Genomic DNA, 21,493 nt, shown 5'->3' with positions numbered 1-21,493 from the left:
TGGCCACAAAAGAATAAAAGAAAGCTGCTTTGAATGGGTTATTATAGTAATTCTGGCCCTTGCTCATGAGCTATTGAAGATGAGGCTCCTCATCTAGCTGTCCCGTCAATGAAAAAAACCTTGCCAAAAGACCAGGAGAGTCTCCTGCAGAATCTGGAGCATACCATATTTTTCCATGTATAAGACGCCCCAATGTATAAGATGACCCCTATTTTTTAAACCCAAAATTAAGAAAATGCACTATCCATGTATAAGACAACCCCTTATTTTAAACTTCAAAAATTTAGGAAAAAATAGTGTTAATACAGTACATGGAATAATACGGTAATTATTTAGCCTGCACTTTTGTTTTTCATAGCAAACTTTTGCAGGGGCTGCAGACAGCTGTGACCCATCAATGAATCCTTTGTGTACCCTGAGCTGCTCGTTATTCCAGAATTTTATTCTTTATCTCCTGTTAGTGAACACATCCATTGTAGTGTTTCTAATTCTGGTAAATTCTCTTTGTAAAAGGCTGCTGCTCTCAGAGAAAGCCATAACTAAAATACGTGCTTTTCATGAATGAAACAGCATAGCCTTGTGCTATTTTTTCAAATAGGGCTTCTCCAGTAGTGGATATTGAAACCCAAAATTCTCTTAAATGAGCTTCATTCTTTTTATGCAATGGAAAAAATGGTAGGTTGAATGGCTGATGGGGAATTTGGACCCTCCAGGTGATATAGGGCTGTAATTCCATCAGCCAAAGGCAGTATAGTCAACCAGGAGGGCCTCAGATTCCCCACCCTTTGTTAAATAAACAACAGGGAAGATGTGTAGTATACTTGAGACTAAAGCAATATCCATTCTGATCACTGGTTTGTCAATTCTAAAAGCTCCAGGCAGAAATTGAATTTGTCCTAGCAAACTTCCCAGGCTGATCAGCATTGAGATTTATCAATTTGGTAATTGATGCATTCCAGTTCCTGATCAACAGAGCAGCCATGCCAGCTGTTCCAATACTTGGAATCGTCCCAACCTTGTGTGTATACTGTCGTTCTAGGGACCCAGTAAATGCTTTTTGGCTCCGATTCAAAAGTTCCCACATTTCCACTGACATAAGGTTTGTCGCCCTTGGAGAAAGGTTGTGGCTCAGTGGCAGAGCATAGGCTTTGCATTCAAAAGATCCAATCCTCACCATCTTCAAGTAGGGCTCTCCTGTCTGAAACCTTGAAGAGCTGCTGCTAGGCAGTGTTGAGGACACTGAATTAGGTGGATCAGTGGTCTGACTCTTCTCTATATTCCCTGTTTTTACCAATTCCCACGTCCAGCTGCAATCCTTTCCATCACATCCCATGCTTTTCTGGAGGATTCCCCCAGCCCTCAAGCAGATTGGCAAGGGAGAGGGTGGAAGTGTACTGGGCTATACCAGGAAGGTGGTGAGAGCCCCATCCTGTTAAGTAGAAATCCACTTGCAGACGGAAAAACCGGACCCTTTTCTCTCTCCATTTCAGATCCAAGCATATCTGAGATGCCACAAGCTACGTTCCGCTTACCTGGTCTCAGTGAGGCAAGAAAACGCTCGAGCTGTGCAGTTGGTCCTGCATGTACGGCAGTTGGCTGAGGATAGTGGGGAAGATGTGGTGCAAGCCATCTGCAGCCAGTGGCTTTCAGTGCACCACACCAAACCAAGAAGCTGGCTCACTCAAGGCTCCAAGAAGTGACTTCCAGCAAGTGTATCATTGTTGGTGGTTTGCTTTTCTTATAAAGAAGGGAAAGCTCTGCATTGTGTTGCTCAGAGCAGCTTAGTCTATGTATGGCAGCGGGTTGGAAAGGAGCTGCTCAGATGCCTCTTCCGAAAAGGAAAGGACTACTGACTAAAAGCCAATCATGTCCTGATGACAACCAACTATCTCTACCTCAGGGTGTTCTCTCTCTCTCTCTTTCTCACTCCCCCCCCCACCCCAATCGCCCGGCACAACTTAAAAATGTTAATGTTTCAGTCTTTCATCAACCATATTCTCCTGTGCTGCTATCAGTACATGTATAATTGTTATATTAATTTAAAACCCACATCGGTTAAATCTAGTTTGGAACTTATCTTGTGAGTCTGCTACCGCAAAACTGTATCACAGGCAAATCTGTATAAAGAGCTAGTAATGTGGGTTTTGAATTTTGGAATATGTAGCAGATACATCTCTAGGATTTCCTTTTGTACAGGTATGTGCTGTTTCTCCTGTAGGTATTGGAAAGCAATGGGAAATTCTTTTGAGGAAGCTTCCTTTCCTGTTTTGAGAAATGCACCAGTTGGCTGAGATGCACTTTGTCCTGCTGCTAATTGACATAAACTAGGATAGCCTAATTCCTGGAGCCAAACTTTAAGGATCTTACAACTGACCAGTGGTACAAGTAAACTGGTTTGATATGTGAAATTTGGAAACAAGTTCCAATTGTTAAAACTGCCACCTGTGGACTTAGCAAAGCTTTTTACGACATGTGCATAGCGTGAAAATTATTGTAAAAGAGTGTCCTCTCTGTTGTAGCAAACATACCTCCAGCGGGTGGTATTTAGATGGAGTGAAATAACTATTGTGTGTTTATGTGAACTAACTGGAGCAGAGTGCAGAGTTGCAGCCTAGGCCAAGCAATTATAGGGGTGAGATAGTCATGCAAACTTGGAATCTGTTTGCCACAAATCTTTCAATAAAGTTGCCTCTGTAGCAGCAACTTTAAGCAGCTGCCTTTAGCCAAAAAGCACTCAATGAAAGCCACAATGTCTTGCTGTAAGTATGAGTAGTTATGGAGCTGTGCATAATTCTGCACATTGCCATGTGATGCATTAAACATATAAAGTTAAATAGAATCCAGAGAGGAAGCTGCCCCTACAGCCACTTAGAGCATGGCCTAGACGCTTCGGGAGTCTGGACTGATTCTAAATGTAATGCCCAGTACCTGGTTTTTGTCATCCCATTCGCTAATTATCTGTCTATCCTGCTGTCTTTACAGTTACTACAATTGGAAGTGTAATTCGCAGTGGGCTTTAAAATTCCCTTTAAATCTAATTAAGGCAGGGCATCCAGCTAAAACCCTTCAACTCAGTTGAAGGGGCCCATCAGTTTCTGTGAAAAGGGAACCTAAATGATTACAAGGGGGGGGAATTGAATTGTAGGTGATGTCGCTGCACTAAAGTGATGGCAAGGTAACTGCTGTGCCATGATGCACAATCAATCCATATTTTTCACTTTCCTTGGAAATAAGCATACTTAATTGTTTACACCTTAAAACACCTGGGTTTTTAAGGTTAATATTGTCCTTTCCTGCTAACTTTAACTGAGCATGGTTGACCTTTCTTTATGGGTCTTGGCTTTACATTATAGCCACAAACGTTGGGAACAATAAGCTCATGGGATTTGGTGTCCAGAAATAGTTTGCAGCTTAAGTTATAGGGACGGCTACATTTAGCTTTCAAGTTCTTCCACCTCCTCAGTCTTGAAGCTTATCCTATTAGGAATTTAAGGCTTACAAAAGCTGCTTTTCTATCTGTCAGAGCTGAATTTTTACTGGGCTTCAGAAGAACGTGATGTGACTGGATGCGGTATTGATCAGTTTTCTCATGGGAAACCATTTGTGGGGGGAGTAGAGCACTAACTCTGTATACAGTATTTTAAGTTGCTAGACATCTTTCATTCCTCTGCATGTCTCTCACATACATCTTCACAGGAGAAACAATAGACCCTGCTATGGTGAAGATTCTAGACTAATTCTGTGTTCCCTTTTGCACTGTACTCTATGCACTTTACATTGTTTGCAACTCAAAATTCCTTAGTGGCTCACTCTAAGGATTTTTTTTCCCCACCAGCAAAACCTGTCCTATAAATTGCCCTGCCTCATAAATACTGGTGTTGATGAGATGAAACCTTCTGATGAACAAATGTTGACCCTTGATGAGAGATGAACCTCTGTCCTTAATGAACAGGAATAAAGCATATTTTGTCAATTTATTTCATTTAGTTTAACTTTGACGTACGTTGGGATTTTGTATTAAATTACATTAAATTAAATCATAGAGATCAATGTTTAAAAGCAAAGACAAAAGAACAGTGCAAGTTTGAATGTTTAATTTAGTCAGTGTACTGAGAAATGTCCAGTGCTGAATGCCAAACTGAAACTTCCAGCCAAATAAAAGACTTTGCATTCCTTTACATAGTTTAAGGAAAGCCCCCTCGAGGCAAGCAGAACTTTTTTTCTGTAAGCCAACTTAAGATCACAGCACCAAACATTTATACAGAATCTGTCTCCTTGTAAAAGTTATCTGTCCAACAACTAAATACTCAAAAGGCATGCTGCTGGACTTATTTCTCATTTTCCCTCAGATAATTAAGAATACCATGCCCACCCCAAGGCTCTATTGTTCTGACAAAGGGCTGTTAGATACTACTAACAAAGTACTTACGTTATACAAAATAATGATATGATCAATTTACAGCTAAGCTCCCTACTGTAATACCAAGATATCTACCAGGGCACCCACCAAGCTCTTTAACCCAGATAGAATTAAAGTTACTTCATGCTTTCCCCCATGCTGTCTGTTTAGGCCCCCCTACCACTTTGATTGGCTAGTGGACCCTGAAAAGAAGAATGAACTATTCTCCCAACAGACAACATTCAATTAAATAGTTATAATTATACACTAGCAGCCTGAAGTTGTGTTGACACCAAGGAGAGAGAGGGAGCAAGAAATGATGTACCCCAGTACAAGAGGAAATTTGGCCATGGGGCAGGAAATCAAAACAGATTTTCAAGAACTGGTTTAGAAAGAGAGGCTGGCCTTCTCTGCATTGGTGGGAATTGGCTGGTTGACTAGAAAATGGGAGGCTTAAAGCAAGAGTTACTGATTGGAGCAAGCAACTCCTATCTCCATCTCAGCAGTTTGCCTTATGTGGTGTGTTTTATGGCTAGCATCCACCACAGCAGCCATTTTGTGATACCATCACAACAAAAGTGTAATTGGACCCGAAACCCTATGTGTTTAACTTGCCCTGAATGATGAGTGAACTGAACTGGCCCCAACTAGCTATCATACAATGCTTCCAGAAACAATATTTCATTTGCAGGTCTAAACCTCTCAATGCACCATTCTGATCACATTTTGTGTTCCAGAGGCCAGCAAAAAGCTGGCTTCTTGTAAAAGATAAAGAAAGTAGCAGTACAGGCAAGTATCTCGGTTAACCTCCATCAGGAACATAAATGTAATAGTGATTAATTTATCAAACAAATCACTGAGGAGTGAGAGACTAGGTATAATGCATGCTTGAATTTTGGCAACTGCTCCTTCCATATTTATGCATTAAGCCAAGAAGAGGATGGCTGTTCTCATGTTGGAAACCAGAGCATGCTGATAGCTGTGTTGTGTATATCAACGCCTTGAATGGCTCTCTTTATAATAAACAAAATTCAAAACATGGGTATCAAATGACCATGAAGGAGCTGCACCCTTCAGCTCTGACAGTGTTTGCCTTTTCCAAGAAATAACTCACTAGGCATGTACAACTCTAGGGAAAGATCACGCCTCATTTAGTCCCAATGGATGCCTAATAGTTCGCAGCTGACGTCCCAGAGCTTCTTTGCTGTTTCTTCATTGCGCCCTTGAGCAGATACATATGCTGGTTTGCAGTCACTGTCACATAAAGGAAAGTTTCTATTAGGAATTCAGGATGGCATAAATGAAAGCTGGGGTTAGCAAATATGAAAAAAACACCCATCAGGTTAGAACCCTTCTCATCTCCCTATGTGCGGAGTGATTTTATAAGGAGTGGAAACAAAACAGTCAGCTCTCACCTACAGTCTGAATTGGAGCAGTTTAGGGAAGCAGGTATGTGAAAATACATGCTCAGGTCTCCATCCCTTGAGTCTTATCTGCTGGCACAAGTTTATAGCAGTCTGCACTTTCCCTAAATGCAGCCTCTACTTCCTGAAAACATAACAGCTGGTGTAGCTGCTATGTATTCAGCTCAGTGGTGTCTTAGCATCTCCATGGTGCATTAGAACCTACCTCTACCTTTTGAAGGGCTAAGACATCACATACCTTAATAGCCAATATTATGATGGAATTCCTCAGCCAGCCTGATTTAACAAGCATGAAGCAAATGCCTTTGGGCTACATATCCCCAGCTACATTAAGAACCCAGGGCAGGGAGCTCCCAAATATGGATTGCTACCGGCATCACTGGTTAGAGCAGTCTTTCCCAACCTGCAGCCTTCCAAATGATAGTAGACTACAACTCCCTGCATCCCTGACCATTCGCTATGCTGACTGGGGCTGATGGAAACTGGGAGTCTTAACACCAACTCAAGAGCACCAGGTTGGGCAAAGCTGGGTTAAGCACAGATGTAGTACAGAACACATGGTCAACAATGGCTTTGAGATCACCATTCATTTAGGTAAGGGTGCCAGTTTTGGACGTCCAGCCCTTCCCAAGAGAAAGTTGGTGCTGCCCATATGATACTGCTAACTACTAGCAGTCTACTATCATGCACACAGCTAGATTGGGGCCCTCCCTTCTCTACAAGAGATGTAGGCGTTAGAAAAATCCGTCCCTGATAGGTAATTTTTTGCATTATTTCTGTGGCTCAAGAGGAGTCCAGCTTGTTCTGGTTGCAATCTGACTCATTCTATTGACATTGTTCTCCCAAGCCTTGTGTGGTTGCTTAGCATTGAAGACATCCTTGAGATCTGGATTAAACCATTGTTTCCCTGCTCTGAAACCCAATGCCAGTTCTTCCACAGCCTCAACTCACCTGAAATACTTCCCACTCACTGATTCCAGCTCCTCTGCCACTGCACAATACACACTGGTTTGGGCTCCTTCCATCGGTGTCTTCAAGAAGAAAGGCAACCATTTCCATAAAATATCTAATATAGTTAAATGGCGGGATAAATCAGAAGCGACTGTTCCTGGATGCAGGGCATTTACAGTGACGCCAGTGCCTACAAGGGAGGAATGCTACATGCTTTAGAAAAGCATTTTGGAAGCAGGCACATAAACCAACATAAAAAGCAAAATGGATGTCCCTGTTTGTCTGAATTGCCACAGAACAAATAAGATTAGTTTGCACCTGTAAATCTATTGCCGCTGGCTGTCGCTTGCTCCTGAAAACACACACACACACACAGGAAAACACACACCAGGTAAAACAAACACCTGATGCCATAAACCTTGTGGTACAACCCTAAGGTATACTTCCTTGGAACTATTTGGTAGGTAGAGCCTTTGCCAAAAAAGTCCCTGGGGGCAAAATGTGCTGCAGTCTTTTTGAAGGTTCAGTTCAATCCCAATCATTGAATGGGATTAAGTCCAATGTGCTCCATACTACTGCCATCCCAACTATGAGAGCCCTGGGTGGCCAGGCTAGGAAGCACGCAGCAGCAGCTTCTGACACAACCATCAACAGCCAGACAGAGATGTTGGGCAGCTTCTCCCCCACCTTCCCTGGGGCTGTTGAATACCTGTGTGCTCTGAAGGCAGGCAGAAGTGAGAGGACTCAGGCTAGGGAGTAGACGTAACATCAGCTCCCAGTTGGCCTTGGAGGGCTCTGTCACCTTAAATTTTATACGGTGCATTTGTTGTAGTGTTTCAAAGTTGTAAACCACCTTAGCAGAAAGGCACCGTGCAACTTGCACAAAGAAACAAGTGCATAAATAAAACTCAAGTGTACTTAGGGCTGCAACTATAGAGCACCTATAGATTGCCGCAGTACGTCTTCCCTTTGCTTTTCAGCTCACAATCTGCACTGTCTGTCCAGATCCTTGAACAAATATTTAAGAAAACTGAGACATCGTCTGCAAAGGGCGCTCTTTCAAACCTCCCTCCTCCAAAAAACAATACCAGTTTCTCACCATACAAAGTCACACTAAGCTCTTTTTAAGATGAGATTATGAACAAGAGGCCGCTACATGCTTCCAGCTCACCTTGCAGTCGTCTGGCCAACTCCCGGGTAAAGAGAATATTGGCCAGTTTGCTATGACAGTATGCCAGGCCCCGATTGTAGCACTTCTCGCCCTGGAGGTCATGGAAGCGAATCCTCCCACCATGATGGGCCAGTGAGGATACATTGACTATGCGTGCTGGTGCAGACTGCTTCAGGCGGTCTATCAAGAGGAATGTTAAAAGGAAGTGCCCTGGAAGAGAGACGGTGAATGAAGCTTTGGATGCAATTCTACCCAGGATGCAGCAAAAACTCTTTTTAATGTTACAGGACTGTCGCTCGGTATGACAAGGTCACAAAGCTAAATGAAGTAAAAATCCCCAAAGAGGGAGATTCCTCCAGATAAGTTCTGTGGGTGGCAGTACCAGGCGCCAAAAGTTATTTAGGACTGGGGATGTAACAGTGTAACCAAAATGCTCAAGGTGATGGGAGTATGAAATCAGGGACGAAGAATTTTAGTAATTATAACAGGCAATTTCAGCTCCCATCACACACACAATGGGTAAATGCATGTTCCAGTCAAGACAAAGAGGTAAAATTTCTAGATACCCTAAATGTGTGTGTGTCCTGGAACAGTTGGTGATGGAACCAACCGGAGGGAAATAAAACCCTAAATTAATCTTTAATAGTGCCCAGGTCCCGGGCACTTGTTGTTGTTGTTCAGTCGTTCAGTCGTGTCCGACTCTTCGTGACCCCATGGACTCTCTAGCTTTCTCCATAATCCAGCGCATGTTTGCAATTTGGTCTCTGGTTCCTCTGCCCCTTCGAAATCCAGCTTGCACTTCTGGGACCGAGAACTCCCAGAAGTGCAAGCTGGATTTCGAAGGGGCAGAGGAACCAGAGACCAAATTGCAAACATGCGCTGGATTATGGAGAAAGCTAGAGAGTTCCAGAAAAACATCTACTTCTGCTTCATTGACTACGCAAAAGCATTTGACTGTGTCGACCACAGCAAACTATGGCAAGTTCTTAAAGAAATGGGAGTGCCGGATCACCTCATTTGTCTCCTGAGAAATCTCTATGTGGGACAAGAAGCTACAGTTAGAACTGGATATGGAACAACTGATTGGTTCAAAATTGGGAAAGGAGTACGACAAGGCTGTATATTGTCTCCCTGCTTATTTAACTTATATGCAGAATTCATCATGCGAAAGGCTGGACTGGATGAATCCCAAACCGGAATTAAGATTGCCGGAAAAAATATCAACAACCTCAGATATGCTGATGATACTACCCTGATGGCAGAAAGTGAGGAGGAATTAAAGAACCTTTTAATGAGGGTGAAAGAGGAGAGCGCTAAATATGGTCTGAAGCTCAACATCAAAAAAACTAAGATCATGGCCACTGGTCCCATCACCTCCTGGCAAATAGAAGGGGAAGAAATGGAGGCAGTGAGAGATTTCACTTTCTTGGGTTCCATGATCACTGCAGATGGTGACAGCAGTCACGAAATTAGAAGACGCCTGCTTCTTGGGAGAAAAGCAATGACAAACCTAGAAAACATCTTAAAAAGCAAAGACATCACCTTGCCGACAAAGGTCCGTATAGTTAAAGCTATGGTTTTCCCAGTAGTAATGTACGGAAGTGAGAGCTGGACCATAAAGAAGGCTGATCGCCAAAGAATTGATGCTTTTGAATTATGGTGCTGAAGGAGACTCTTGAGAGTCCCATGGACTGCAAGAAGATCAAACCTATCCATTCTCAAAGAAATCAGCCCTGAGTGCTCACTAGAAGGACAGATCCTGAAGTTGAGGCTCCAGTACTTTGGCCACCTCATGAGAAGAGAAGACTCCCTAGAAAAGACCCTGATGTTGGGAAAGATGGAGGGCACAAGGAGAAGGGGACGACAGAGGATGAGATGGTTGGACAGTGTTCTCGAAGCTACTAACATGAGTTTGGCCAAACTGCGGGAGGCAGTGAAGGATAGGCGTGCCTGGCGTGCTCTGGTCCATGGGGTCACGAAGAGTCGGACACGACTGAACGACTGAACAACAACAACAAGTGCCCGGGACCTGGAGAAATTTGACAGTACTGTTAGCCAACTAGAAACATTCCAAAACATTATTAATGTAAAAAGGGTAAACCCATTCACCCAACCCACACTCAGGACCTTACCAAGGTGGTTGACTCCTAGATGCATCTCAAAGCCATCGGCTGTCTTGGAGTAGGGGCACATCATAACCCCTGCATTGTTAATGAGGATATGGAGTTCTTCCTCCTCTGCAAGAAAGCACATGCAGGCCACACTATGAAATAGGAAACCCAAGATAAAACCCTAGTGTTAGCATAACAGGTTCTGCCTCATGACTGTCAGCTCAACTCCTGTTTTGCAGTTCCCCCCATGATTCATTAGTCTTGCAGACTGCCTCAGAGCACATGACTACATGTACCAGGACAGGTTGTGCAATAACTTTGAATGGTGGCCTGATGCAATATAGTAAGTTTTATTTCCAGCCACAGGCAAACTGATTTTCTGATTACCTCAAACCTAACAGTGTTAGGTGTTTCCTGCTTGGCAGGGGGTTGGACTGGATGGCCCTTGTGGTCTCTTCCAACTCTATGATTCTATGAACAGTCTTGTTTTACAGTGTCAGATGTCATGGTAAGACTGAAATCCTGTACATTTTTACCTGGGTGTTAAGTCCCACTGAACTCAACATAACTTGCTTCTTGGTAGACATGCATAGGATTGTGCTGTTGGAATCGAAGTCTCTGAACAACCAACCAGAGAAATGTTTCTATGCTGGGCTCATGTATTATACAGTGGTACCTCAGGTTATGTACTTAATTGGTTCCAGGTTGCCATTCGTAACCCAAAAAGTACACAACCTGAAAATTGCGCTTTGCGCAATGTGCAAACTGTGCAGAGCGCTTCTGCGCATGTGCAGATCGCGCACACACCGAAAAACACTTCTGGGTTACCGGAGTGCGTAACCCGAAAATACGTAAGCCGAAGCGGACATAACCCAAGGTACGACTGTACACATTGAAGCAAAATATTTGAAGAAAAGCAACTGATTTCAAATAAGGGTTGAAACAGTTAGTAGAGTGTGAGAATCTTAATCTCAGGGTCATGGATTCAAGCCCCATGTTGAGCAAAAAAAAAAAAAAGCCGCTTTGACAAGTCAGAGCTGCCAACAAACCACAAAACCAGGTTTGGACATAACACAAAGCCAAATTATGGCTTAGCTCTAGTTAGCACAGCAACAGGAGGACCAAGGAAGGAGCAAAGTGGTCACATTTTTTATTCCATGCTTGTTCATTCTTGCCAAGCGATACTTTGGCTTAGCATTACAGGCAAACACGACCAAGGTGTCTCAAACATACCTTTGAGGAAATTCTCAGCAAATTCTCGAATCGACTTGGTGTCTGCCAAGTCCAGTTTCTTTGCCGTAACCTGCTGATTCCCTGTCTTGGTCCGGATATCACAGGCTGCTGATTCTGCCTTTGCCATATCTCTGCAAGCAAGGATGACTTTGGCACCTGCAAAAAGGAAAAGCAGAGAATTAATGAACAACACAAAGGGGTACAGAAGGTAGAAACTATGTGGCTCACAAAGAGGTTCCAGGTAAATGACTCAGGTCCCATCCTTAGAATTGCAACAGATTTTGAATATTATGTTGAACAGGACCAGCAATAAAATGATGCCATTTGTTCACGGCTCTAGCCAGCCAGTCACACCTCTGAGGGTGGGTGTTGTACTTTGTGTGTGTTTAATGGCTTTCAGTGTTGTTTTACAGGGTTGTTTACTTGCTTTTTAATGGTTATATTTCTTGTATGTTCTTTGTTATATCTATTCAAATCTATGCTGTGAGTCGCCTTAAGAAAGGCAGACTATAAGGGAGTAAGAAGGCTTCAGACCAACTTGTTCCAAAACAAACTATTAATTTACAGCTTTAATAAGGCAAAGAAAACAGTTTTTGTGGAAACTATTATAAGGAGGGGAGCCTTGTTCTACAATGGGGGGGGGCCCTACCTATAAGAGCAAATAAAAATGAACAGCCATACCTATTCTAGTGCCCCCACTCACAAAGCCAATACTTTGCCATTTGTAACCTCAGTTCAGTTTCTGGGTTATCCCCCTTAACTTTTTAACATCTAGTCAATCAGAGGAAGAGCTAATTCCTGGTTATGTTTCTATTTCTCCTTTACTGCCAAATCTGAAGGCCAAACCTTTGGCACTCCTGTGCAGAACAGCCTCTAAAACCAAACAGCAACCATTTTACAAAACTAAACTAAGCACAAAATCGCTGTTAAGTCCCATTTCTTCCCACACTGGATCTCATCTAAATACTGGTTGTGCTTCATGGAGAAGGGGTAAAAATATTTTCTATCAAGGACAGCTAAAATATACACAGAGTCTCAAGTGCTGTGTCTCAAGGATTGCATCTTACAAAAGACCGTTGTTTAATGAATTTTAAGAGCTGGTGATCCAGAGATGCCATCAAAGTTGTGTCATTTGCATATCTGAGGTTGTTGGTATTTCTTCTGGCAATCTTAATTGCAGCTTGGGATTCATCCAGTCCAGCCTTTCGCATGATGAATTCTGCATATAAGTTAAATAAGCAGGGAGACAATATACAGCCTTGTCGTACTCCTTTCCCAATTTTGAACCAATCAGTTGTTCCATATCCAGCTCTAACTGTACATTCTTGTCCAACATAGAGATTTCTCAGGAGACAGATGAGGTGATCAGGCACTCCCATTTCTTTTCTTTTTAAAAATATTTTTATTGAAGAATTTCTTGATTTACAAAGGCATTGCAATGTCTCTCTCATATTTTTCCGTATAACATTTTTACAAATCAGTTTTTGTTGTTGAGACATTAGGAAGAAAAGGGGGAGAGAGGTGGGTGGGGAGATAGGTGGGGTGGGGTGACGATGTTTCTATTTTACTTAATATGAGTAGCGTTTGGTGTCAGCGTTGTTTGTGTGGGTTCTCTGTTGTTCGCTTGTGCTCAATTGGCGGTGAGAGAGGTCGGGGTTGGCGTAGGGTGTGATTGTTCATTTGTGGTTGGCTGTGGTTATCTTTGGTTTCCTGTGTGAGTGGCACTCCCATTTCTTTAAGAGCATGCCATAGTTTGCTGTGGTTGAAACAGTGAAAGGCTTTTGCACAGTCAATGAAGCAGAAGTAGATGTTTTTCTGGAACTCTCTAGCTTTCCCCATAATCCAGCGCATGTTTGCAATTTGGTCTCTGGTTCCTCTGCCCCTTTGAAATCCAGCTTGCACTTCTGGGAGTTCTCGGTCCACATACTGCTTAAGCCTGCCTTGTAGATTTTTAAGCATAACCTTGCTAGCGTGTGAAATGAGTGCAATTGTGCGGTAGTTGGAGCATTCTTTGGCACTGCCCTTCTTTGGGATTGGGATGTAGACTGATCTTCTCCAATCCTCTGGCCACTGCTGAGTTTTCCAAACTTGCTGGCATAGTGAGTGTAGCACCTTAACAACATCATCTTTTAAAATTTTACATAGTTCAGCTGGAATGTCATCACTTCCACTGGTCTTGCTATTAGCAATGCTTTCTAAGGCCCATTTGACTTCATTCCCCAGGATGTCTGGCTCAAGGTCAGCAACCACACTGCCTGGGGTGTACGAGACATCCACATCTTTCTGTTATAATTCCTCTGTGTATTTTTGACACCTCTTCTTGATGTCTTCTGCTTCTGTTAGATCAGGTGTCCCCAGACTTACTGGACCTCGGGCCGCTTCCTCCAGCGCCGACAGCGCGGCTGGCCAGAGTGCGGGGGAGCGTGCACCCACATACTATTTCCGGCGCACTTTTGGGTCGACGGAGCGGCAGAAATAGCTTGGGCGATGCACAAGTGTCATTTTCAGCGCACTTTCGGGTCGGCGCAATGCCAGAAATAGCTTGTGCGTGTGCGCACAGGCCTCCGCAGACCCGTAAGTGTGCCAGAAATGACGCATGCGCACAAGCTATTTCCGTCGCTCCGCTGACCCGAAAGTGGGCAGCTGCGCCATGCTGGTAAGAGCGGGTGGCGGCAGCGGGTGGCAGGGGTCACCGGGGGCCGGATAAATGAGCCCCTCGGCCCGCATCCGGCCCGTGGGCCTTAGTCTGGGGACCCCTGTGTTAGGTCCTTACCACTTTTGTCCTTTATTATGGGTAATCTTTGCACGAAATATTCCTTTCATATCTCCAATTTTCTTGAACAGATCTCTGGTTTTCCCCATTCTATTGTTTTCCTCTATTTCTCTATTTCAAAAAAATAAATAAATGCCATCCTAAATCTAATTGCAATCTACTCACGATGCTCTGCTTACAACAGAAGTCGGGAACCGTTCTGAGACTGAGGGCCGAACTCCCTTCCGGACAACATTTTGGGGGCCACATTCCGGTGGTGGACTGGGCTGAGTGGGCATGGTAACAATGCAAGTTCTACCTTTCAGTAGGCTAATTTCACTCTACCCTCCAACTAGGCAAGACAGTGACATTATCAAAGTTGAAGGGCACATTTCACCCAGGCAAACACACTTGAGGAGTGTGTGCAACAGGGCTGGGGAAGGGCATAGGAAAGAGTCCCAAGGGCCAGTTAGAGAATAATAATAATAATTTATTATTTGTACCCCGCCCATCTGGCTGGATCCCCCCAGCCACTCTGGGAGGCTTCCACCAAACATTAAAATACATTTATTTGGAAGGCTGTGTTTATCTCCCAAGGCTTCCCACATCACACAAGCAAACATGGTAACAAGGCGTTCTGGCCAAGTTAAATCTTCAGCACAGATAGTGCTCAAGGCTGCAAGCCTAATCGCACTCACCCATTGAATTTAATACTTCAAAACACACATGGTTAGGATTGCCCTTTTTATGATCCCTCCTGCATGCCTTGTTGAAAGACTTGTCACAGGAGAAAACTGCTGGTGGGTAGGGATAAGCAACTTGCCTCTTCCTGCAAGGTCTCGGGCAGTTTCCTTCCCAATGCCGGTGTTGGCCCCTGTGATCACAACAACCTTCCCATTGAGCTTTGCGGCAGACTTGCACACTCCTCCTGCAACAAACTTCCTACAAAAATAAGGACACATCAGTCAATCACAGATTCAATGAATGTGTCAAACTGTTACTTTATTTACGTGTTAAATATGCACAGTCAGGTCTATGATATGAAAATGACTCAGGGGAAAGTTCACCTCCATAATTCTAACAAACAAACAAACAAACAAACAAACAAACAACAACAACAACAACAACAACAACAACGGTAAAGCAAGACCACAACCTTTATATCTCAAGTAGAAAGGCCCAGAAGTAGAAAGGAGAAGTTAATTGCTTACTATACAGCTTTGCAGGTGCCTATTGGAATGACAGACCCTTCCCTCATATGCAAATGTAAGGAAAACACTTTTCGCAATTTCTCTCCAGATTTGCTTTGAGTGGCCCGTTTTCTAATCAGACTTCTCTGATTGCACCTACAGGCCACACTTTAACTGTTGATGATGGGGTAGACGGACTGTCACTTATTTTTCTAACTTGTGTGTTACCAATATACATTAGCAATTCTAAACACACACACATACACAGCCACATGGAAGTCACTTCTTTGGGACACAATCCCACACCATCAGGAGCCATGTAAGGCATATCATAGCCACCTTGAGGAGGTATCAGTTGGGTGGAAAGACCCACCTTATCAGCCTCGCTTAGATAGTTGTGATATTCCACTTAGAGATGTGAGATCACATCATATGAAAATGGCTCCCATGCCAGCCTATACTGAACTGGAGTTATTCAAGGAAGAAGTCATTAAGGAGAAATTTACTTAACTAAAGCTGCTGGGGAGCATCTGGTGAATAAGGCTTCTTTTTATAACATCTACTCAGAATAACTCAGCCAATGGGATGGGAACTAATATAGCATCATATTCAGTGTTACATAGAACCACCATTTTGATTCCACTTTCCTCTGACTGCAGAAAAGCAGTGTCTCAGCGAAACGGCCCAACAATTCAACAAGTTTATACCAATTCTTGCCTCACGATTCTTGACTGAAGCTGAATCCTAACAAGACAGAGATGCTATGGGTTGGTTCTAGTGCCTTGTAAGAGACCTGTTCTGGACTGGGTCATACTCCCCATGAGCTTAGGGGTACTCTTTGATCCAGATGTTACCACTGGAGGCCCAAGTAGCATCAACGGCACAGAGCACCCATTTCCAACTTCAGGTGGTTTGCCAGCTATGGCTGTGCCTGGACAGTGACAGCCTGGTCACAGAAATCCATGCTTGGGTAGCCTTCAGCCAGGGTGGATTTGATTTCAATCAAACTGATTTAAATCACGATTTAAATCAATAGTCAGTAAGGCTTGATTTAAATCACAGTTTTCTACATAAAGACTAATTCTTGCTGGTATCACTTTAATATGCAAGTAGATGAAGATTTTTAGAATAACAACTTTTCATATTAGTTTTTTTATCCCCAGTTTAATAGGTTAATCATTCATATTTGGACAACTTTTCTGTTGTACTTAGGAAGGAGAAAAATAATCATTACCTTAATAATAACAATTTAAATAGATTTATTAGATCCATTCCACTCCAAACAATCAGAAAAATATTGTTTCTATTCTATTCACTGAACTTCTTGAAACTTAACACTAAAGGGGTTGATTCTGTATTCATAGGTTTGTAGAACAATAGGATTAAGGTCTTTTTCTCAACTCTGTTCATGTTATAACATTTTTGCTGTGAAGAAGAGGCATGTGATCTCTGCTGAGTCAAATTCAGTTTTGAGAACTGCAAAAGTAAACCAAGCATCTGTGATAATATCTTGTAGGCAGAGAAACTGCCCAATAATCATACAAAAACCTATGGAAGAGTATAAATGACATTGTGAAAGGATTAATGGAATTTATTTACCAAAAACAAAACAAAACATATACAGCCTTATTCTACATAATTAAAAAAATAATCTTTATTTCATGATTGAATAACCTTTGGATGGTAATATATTTTCCCCAAAAAGCATTTTATTTTAAAAAATCTGATTTAAATAAAAAAAATCTGATTTTTTTATATATATATTTTAAATCATTGATTTTTATCCACCCTGCCTCCAGCTTAGATTGTATTTTACATCAGTTGCAACTGCCAGAGAACAGAGTGTTTGGATATAGCTGCTTGGAATCATGTAACACTAGTTCTGAAGAGTATGTTCTGGCTGCCTATATGCTACTGTGCAAATTCAATGTTTTAGTACTGTATGTCAGGAAACCCCCCTCCCCACGGATGGGAGCGTCCCAGGAGCGTTTGCAGTATAGGGATCCGCCTCCGCTGTTCACCAGTTCGAGTTCCCCCTCCTCTGCAGGAAGCGACCATTCCTCCAGTGGGGAGGGGGAGTTGGAGGCAGGAAGTCAGCGCAGGGGCTCTGAAGGGATAGCAGAGCCAGAACACCAAGGAGAAAGCAGGGAACGGGGTCAGGTTCCCACACCCCAAGTTCGCAGACAGGAAGGACGTGGAAGGGGGAGGCGGGGTTCAGAATCCCACACCTCTTTTGCTGGACAAAGAACCGGAAGGGTTCATTCCTGGACACTGCAGAGGGATGAGATGGACGTTTTAACTTTTGCTGCACTGTAAATATTTGCACAATAAAGAACTTAGTTTTAGAAGTTCTGCGTTCGGCTGATTTCTCATGAGCAACCACTGAACGTCCTTACACTGTACTTATGTACAGAGCCCTGAAATTATGACTCAGTTATCTGAAGGAGCCCCTCTTTTGGTATTCTTCTGCCCAGCATTTAAGATCTGCTGGGGGAGTCCTTCTAGCTGTTCAGTCACTGAGTAATGTCCAAGGTGTTTTGGCTTTCACAGTGGAAATTCAGATTTTATATTTCTAAAAAGCATTTCTATATCACCACAACATAAAATATCACACAGCTGTGGAATGATCTTCCCTGGTGCAACACAGTTCACCTTTCAGCATGAACTGAAAATCCATTTTTTTCCTCTAGTCTTTGGTGGGTATGAACATAGGGATTAAGATATTGCACCACCTGTGTTTTGATTACAGAATTTAGGAATGAGATAGTTCTATTGACTGATTTTACTGTATTCACTTGTGGTGAAGGGCAGGATATGAAATTTAAAAATAAATATAAATAAAATAAAGTATATACAATAGATAAAACAAAATAAAAAATACTGCCTTATAAGGTTGTTGTCAATTAAACTACTACACTGCCCTTCATATGAAATTTTGAGGGGGCTCGGCCCCACCCTTGAAAATTTGGAAGGCCCTCACAGCCCCCCCCCCATTGGCTCCCCTGATCAAAGAAAATCTTATTATCAGCTACCAGAAGGCTATGTCCTTGTTTTTTACAGTGTTAGAAGATTCACACACACACACTATGCAAACATAACAGACAACTAAGTGAAAGGTAAATTAAGTTGGTTTTAGAACATTCTTGGGTAATGTTTGATGTTTTATTGCTTTTAATATTTTGTTGGGAGCCACCCAGAGTTGCTGGGGCAACCCAGTCAGATGGGCGACATAGAAACAATAAAATTATTATTACTATTATAAGGTAGAATTAGTATTAGCAGTGTTTTTCCAGTTTTATTCAGTTTTTATCCCTCGAGTTCTTAGACCCCCCCCCAAACGGATCTTTAAACCTTTAAAATTGATTGTAAAAACTTTCTCTAACAGAAGATTGTGGGAATCTTACACTAGGAACAGTTACCCAAGGAAAATACAAAGACAGGATCATTTTCTTCCAAGGGCTTTGACAGCCTCCTAATCAGTTAACTGGTTCAGGGAATTATATAAAGTAGTGCCCAAAGATACCCTGTCTCTTTCATTTGTACTTTAGGATGTGACTAAGAATCCTCTCCACAATACATTTTAAAATTGCAGCACTTTTTCCTGTCAGTAAACCTCAGAGATGGGAAGATCTGCATTCACTTAATTTCCACCTGTCCCTCATCTGCTAAACTTTAATTTTAGTTAGAATATGGTAGCCATGTTCCCACCTTCCCACCCTGCTTCTTGAATTTCATAAAATCAAGTTATTTGATTTGCAGTTGTGTCCCATCCCATCCCGGAAAAAGCATATTTAAAGGCTAAGATAAAGGAAAACCAGAGAAATACAAAAATAAGAAAATAAACTGAATAGTGTCAACAGGGGAATGAAAAGACAGGGGTTTATGACAAAAGCATTTAATAAATGAATGGATTAGGTGAAAAACAGACGAATTTAGAAAAAAGTAGGGAAAAAACAGCCAAAACAGTAAGTGAAGGAAGAAACGGGTGTTAACAGAAATATTTAACAGCTAAACCGGTGTCAAAAGGAGATTTTTAGTTTTGAAATCTGCCTGCCATATAACCTCATCACGTCGAAGCCCGTTTAGTACAAGGAAGAAGTTGCAGAGGCAGGAGCTGAAAAGGCTGCAAGTCTAAGCCCACCAATCACAGACCTGAAGAAAGGAGCAACCACAAATACCAGGAGGGGGACAGATGCGAACAGCGCCAGCACGGACCCCACGAAGCCGAGCATCATCGCCTCTCCGCCGGCTCTCGTAGCAAGAACCTCCCAGCGACGCGCGAAGCCGCCCAGGAGCAGCCCGAAAGGATAAGCGTGAGCGCAGAATGAGGAGATTGGCGGGGGGGCAGAGAGAGCGAACGGGGCGGGGCGGGGCGGGGCAGAGAGAGGGCGGGGCGAGAACCTATTCATTAGTGTGCCGTAGAGATAGCAAAGGAATAGAACGACACGCAAGCTTCCGCTAGGCGTCCAAACACGCCGTTGGCCATTTTTCTCCCCGTCGTGTCGCTGAAGCCACGTTTTAAAGGCGCTTGAGCAGTGAAAACTCCGTGTGTTTTGCATTGGAAGCCGACTTGGTAGTTTTGGTAGCAATAACAAACTTAGTTGGTCTCTAAGGATGAGCACCGCAACTCCAGAGTCGTTCGTGACTGGACTTAACTGTCAGGGGTCCTTTACCTTTACCTTTTTAAGGTACTACTGGAAGGAATTTTTTTTTATTTTGGTAGTCTTTATTTATTTGCAAGCATTTCTTCTCAGTGCTGGTGCCCACTCAGTCCCAGATTTACGTATAAGCTAAACAAGCTATAGGGGAAGTCAATTAACAATGTTAAGGAAGAGAATGATTATAGTGTTATACAGTAGTTGTGTTTGTTGTTGATTTTTTTGTATTTTTGTATTGTGTTTTTTAATGTATTTTTGTATTTTATATAAATTTTGTTATTTTGTTATTGTTTTGTTGTGATATGTTGTTGAAAACTTAATAAAATCTATTAAAAAAAATAAACAAGCTATAGGGACGCGGGTGGTCTAAACCACTGAGCCTAGGGGTTGCCGATCAGAAGGTTGGTGGTTCGAATCCCCACAACGGGGTGAGCTCCCGTTGCATGTCCAAGTGCAAGTAGATAAATAGGTACCGCTCTGGCGGGAAGGTAAACGGCACTTCCGTGCGCTGCTCTGGTTCGCCAGAAGCTGCTTAGTCATGCTGGCCACATGACCCGGAAGCTGTCTGCGGACAAACGCCGGCTCCCTCGGCTAGTAAAGCGAGATGAGCACACAACCCCAGAGTCGTTCGTGACTGGACCTAACGGTCAGGGGTCCCTTTACCTTTAAACAAGCTATGGTTTAGGGCCAGGGGCCTCCCAAAAAATGTAAAGGAAAAAAACCTGGATATACATTTCCAAAATATAAGATAAAAAAAATAAATAAATACAGCAACAGTGTTTTGTGTTGTGTAGGCTTGCTCCCAAAATATCACTGGTTTACCATTTCTATATATAGAGTGCCAACATTCTGCATGCACTGGTTGCATGGCAACATGTGCAAATGGCTTTAGATACCTATTAGGTCTATGGACCTAATATTACCAAGCAGCATATATTCAACACAAAAAACAGGGCAGCCATAGACAGAAGAAAAGTGAAGACTGTCCTTTTCCTTGTCTGATGAGGCATCTTTGTTGCTTTCGACGGCATTGCATTCCATTGGCTTCCCTTGCAGCTGCGTGTTGTGCTTTTACTCTTAGAAAAGCATTGGGCGAGCAAAGACAAACCCATAAACTGAGCAGTGTGTGAGAGGTTAAAAGGGACCCCTGACCATTAGGTCCAGTCGTGTCTGACTCTGGGGTTGCAGCGCTCATCTCAAGGTTACATTTACTAAATTTCTGAACACTGGGTGAAAGAGGTTATTATTTTTTTTGCTCTCATAAATGCAGTTTGTGTCATTGTCCTTCCCAGACTGTGGAATTTCTCAGCTTCCCAACTTTATTCCTAGACATGAAATAGTCATGAAATATACTGGGATTGTGGATTATTTGTGTTTCCTCATTCATTTCCTGCATCTTATTTATTGTAATCGCATCCACATCATGTTAGGGTTGCCATGTTTTGAAGAGCAAAAAAAGAGGACGCTATGACTCTCATTTTAAATACCTCTACTATATGTATGCTATAGAAGCTGTGATATATTGCTGGGGAGGGGGAGGGGGAGGGCAGGAGAAGAGAGGAGGAAAGCAAGTATTTAACTACCGGTTATATCTGTATCTCATT

General features: G+C 42.7%; 2 protein-coding genes across 6 annotated transcripts in view; one reads left to right on the top strand and one right to left on the bottom strand.

The window, feature by feature from the left end:
- The window catches only part of ZFYVE26 (zinc finger FYVE-type containing 26), a 44,352-nt gene extending 40,375 nt beyond the window's left edge, over positions 1-3,977 (top strand). For 2 of the 3 annotated variants that reach the window (XM_033147381.1, XM_033147372.1), the window contains exon 42: positions 1,491-3,977. In XM_033147381.1, the coding sequence (XP_033003272.1) occupies positions 1,491-1,700 (210 nt within the window). In that variant the 3' untranslated portion in view covers positions 1,701-3,977. The remainder of the gene's footprint in view (positions 1-1,490) is intronic. The other variant, XM_033147363.1, reaches the window with a different exon arrangement.
- On the bottom strand, positions 3,961-19,520 carry LOC117045877 (retinol dehydrogenase 12-like). 3 transcript variants are annotated; one of them, XM_033147395.1, is made up of 7 exons: positions 19,384-19,520; positions 14,865-14,983; positions 11,290-11,445; positions 10,078-10,182; positions 7,946-8,155; positions 6,775-6,964; positions 3,961-5,653 (listed from the first exon to the last, which is right to left on the bottom strand). In XM_033147395.1, the coding sequence occupies exons 1-7, from the start codon at positions 19,464-19,466 to the stop codon at positions 5,551-5,553; spliced, it is 966 nt and encodes a 321-aa protein (XP_033003286.1). In that variant the 5' UTR covers positions 19,467-19,520; the 3' UTR covers positions 3,961-5,550. The 3 variants fall into 3 exon arrangements, with proteins under 3 accessions (XP_033003286.1, XP_033003294.1, XP_033003303.1); XM_033147403.1 differs by having other exon boundaries at positions 19,447-19,501; XM_033147412.1 differs by having other exon boundaries at positions 19,294-19,477.
- Between the last annotated feature and the right edge of the window lie 1,973 nt (positions 19,521-21,493).

The sequence above is a fragment of the Lacerta agilis genome, chromosome 1 (genome assembly GCF_009819535.1).
Source record: "Lacerta agilis isolate rLacAgi1 chromosome 1, rLacAgi1.pri, whole genome shotgun sequence".
Lineage (NCBI taxonomy): Eukaryota > Metazoa > Chordata > Lepidosauria > Squamata > Lacertidae > Lacerta > Lacerta agilis.
The sequence above is the reverse complement of the archived record's forward strand: the minus strand, read 5'-3'. Positions and strand labels throughout refer to the sequence as shown.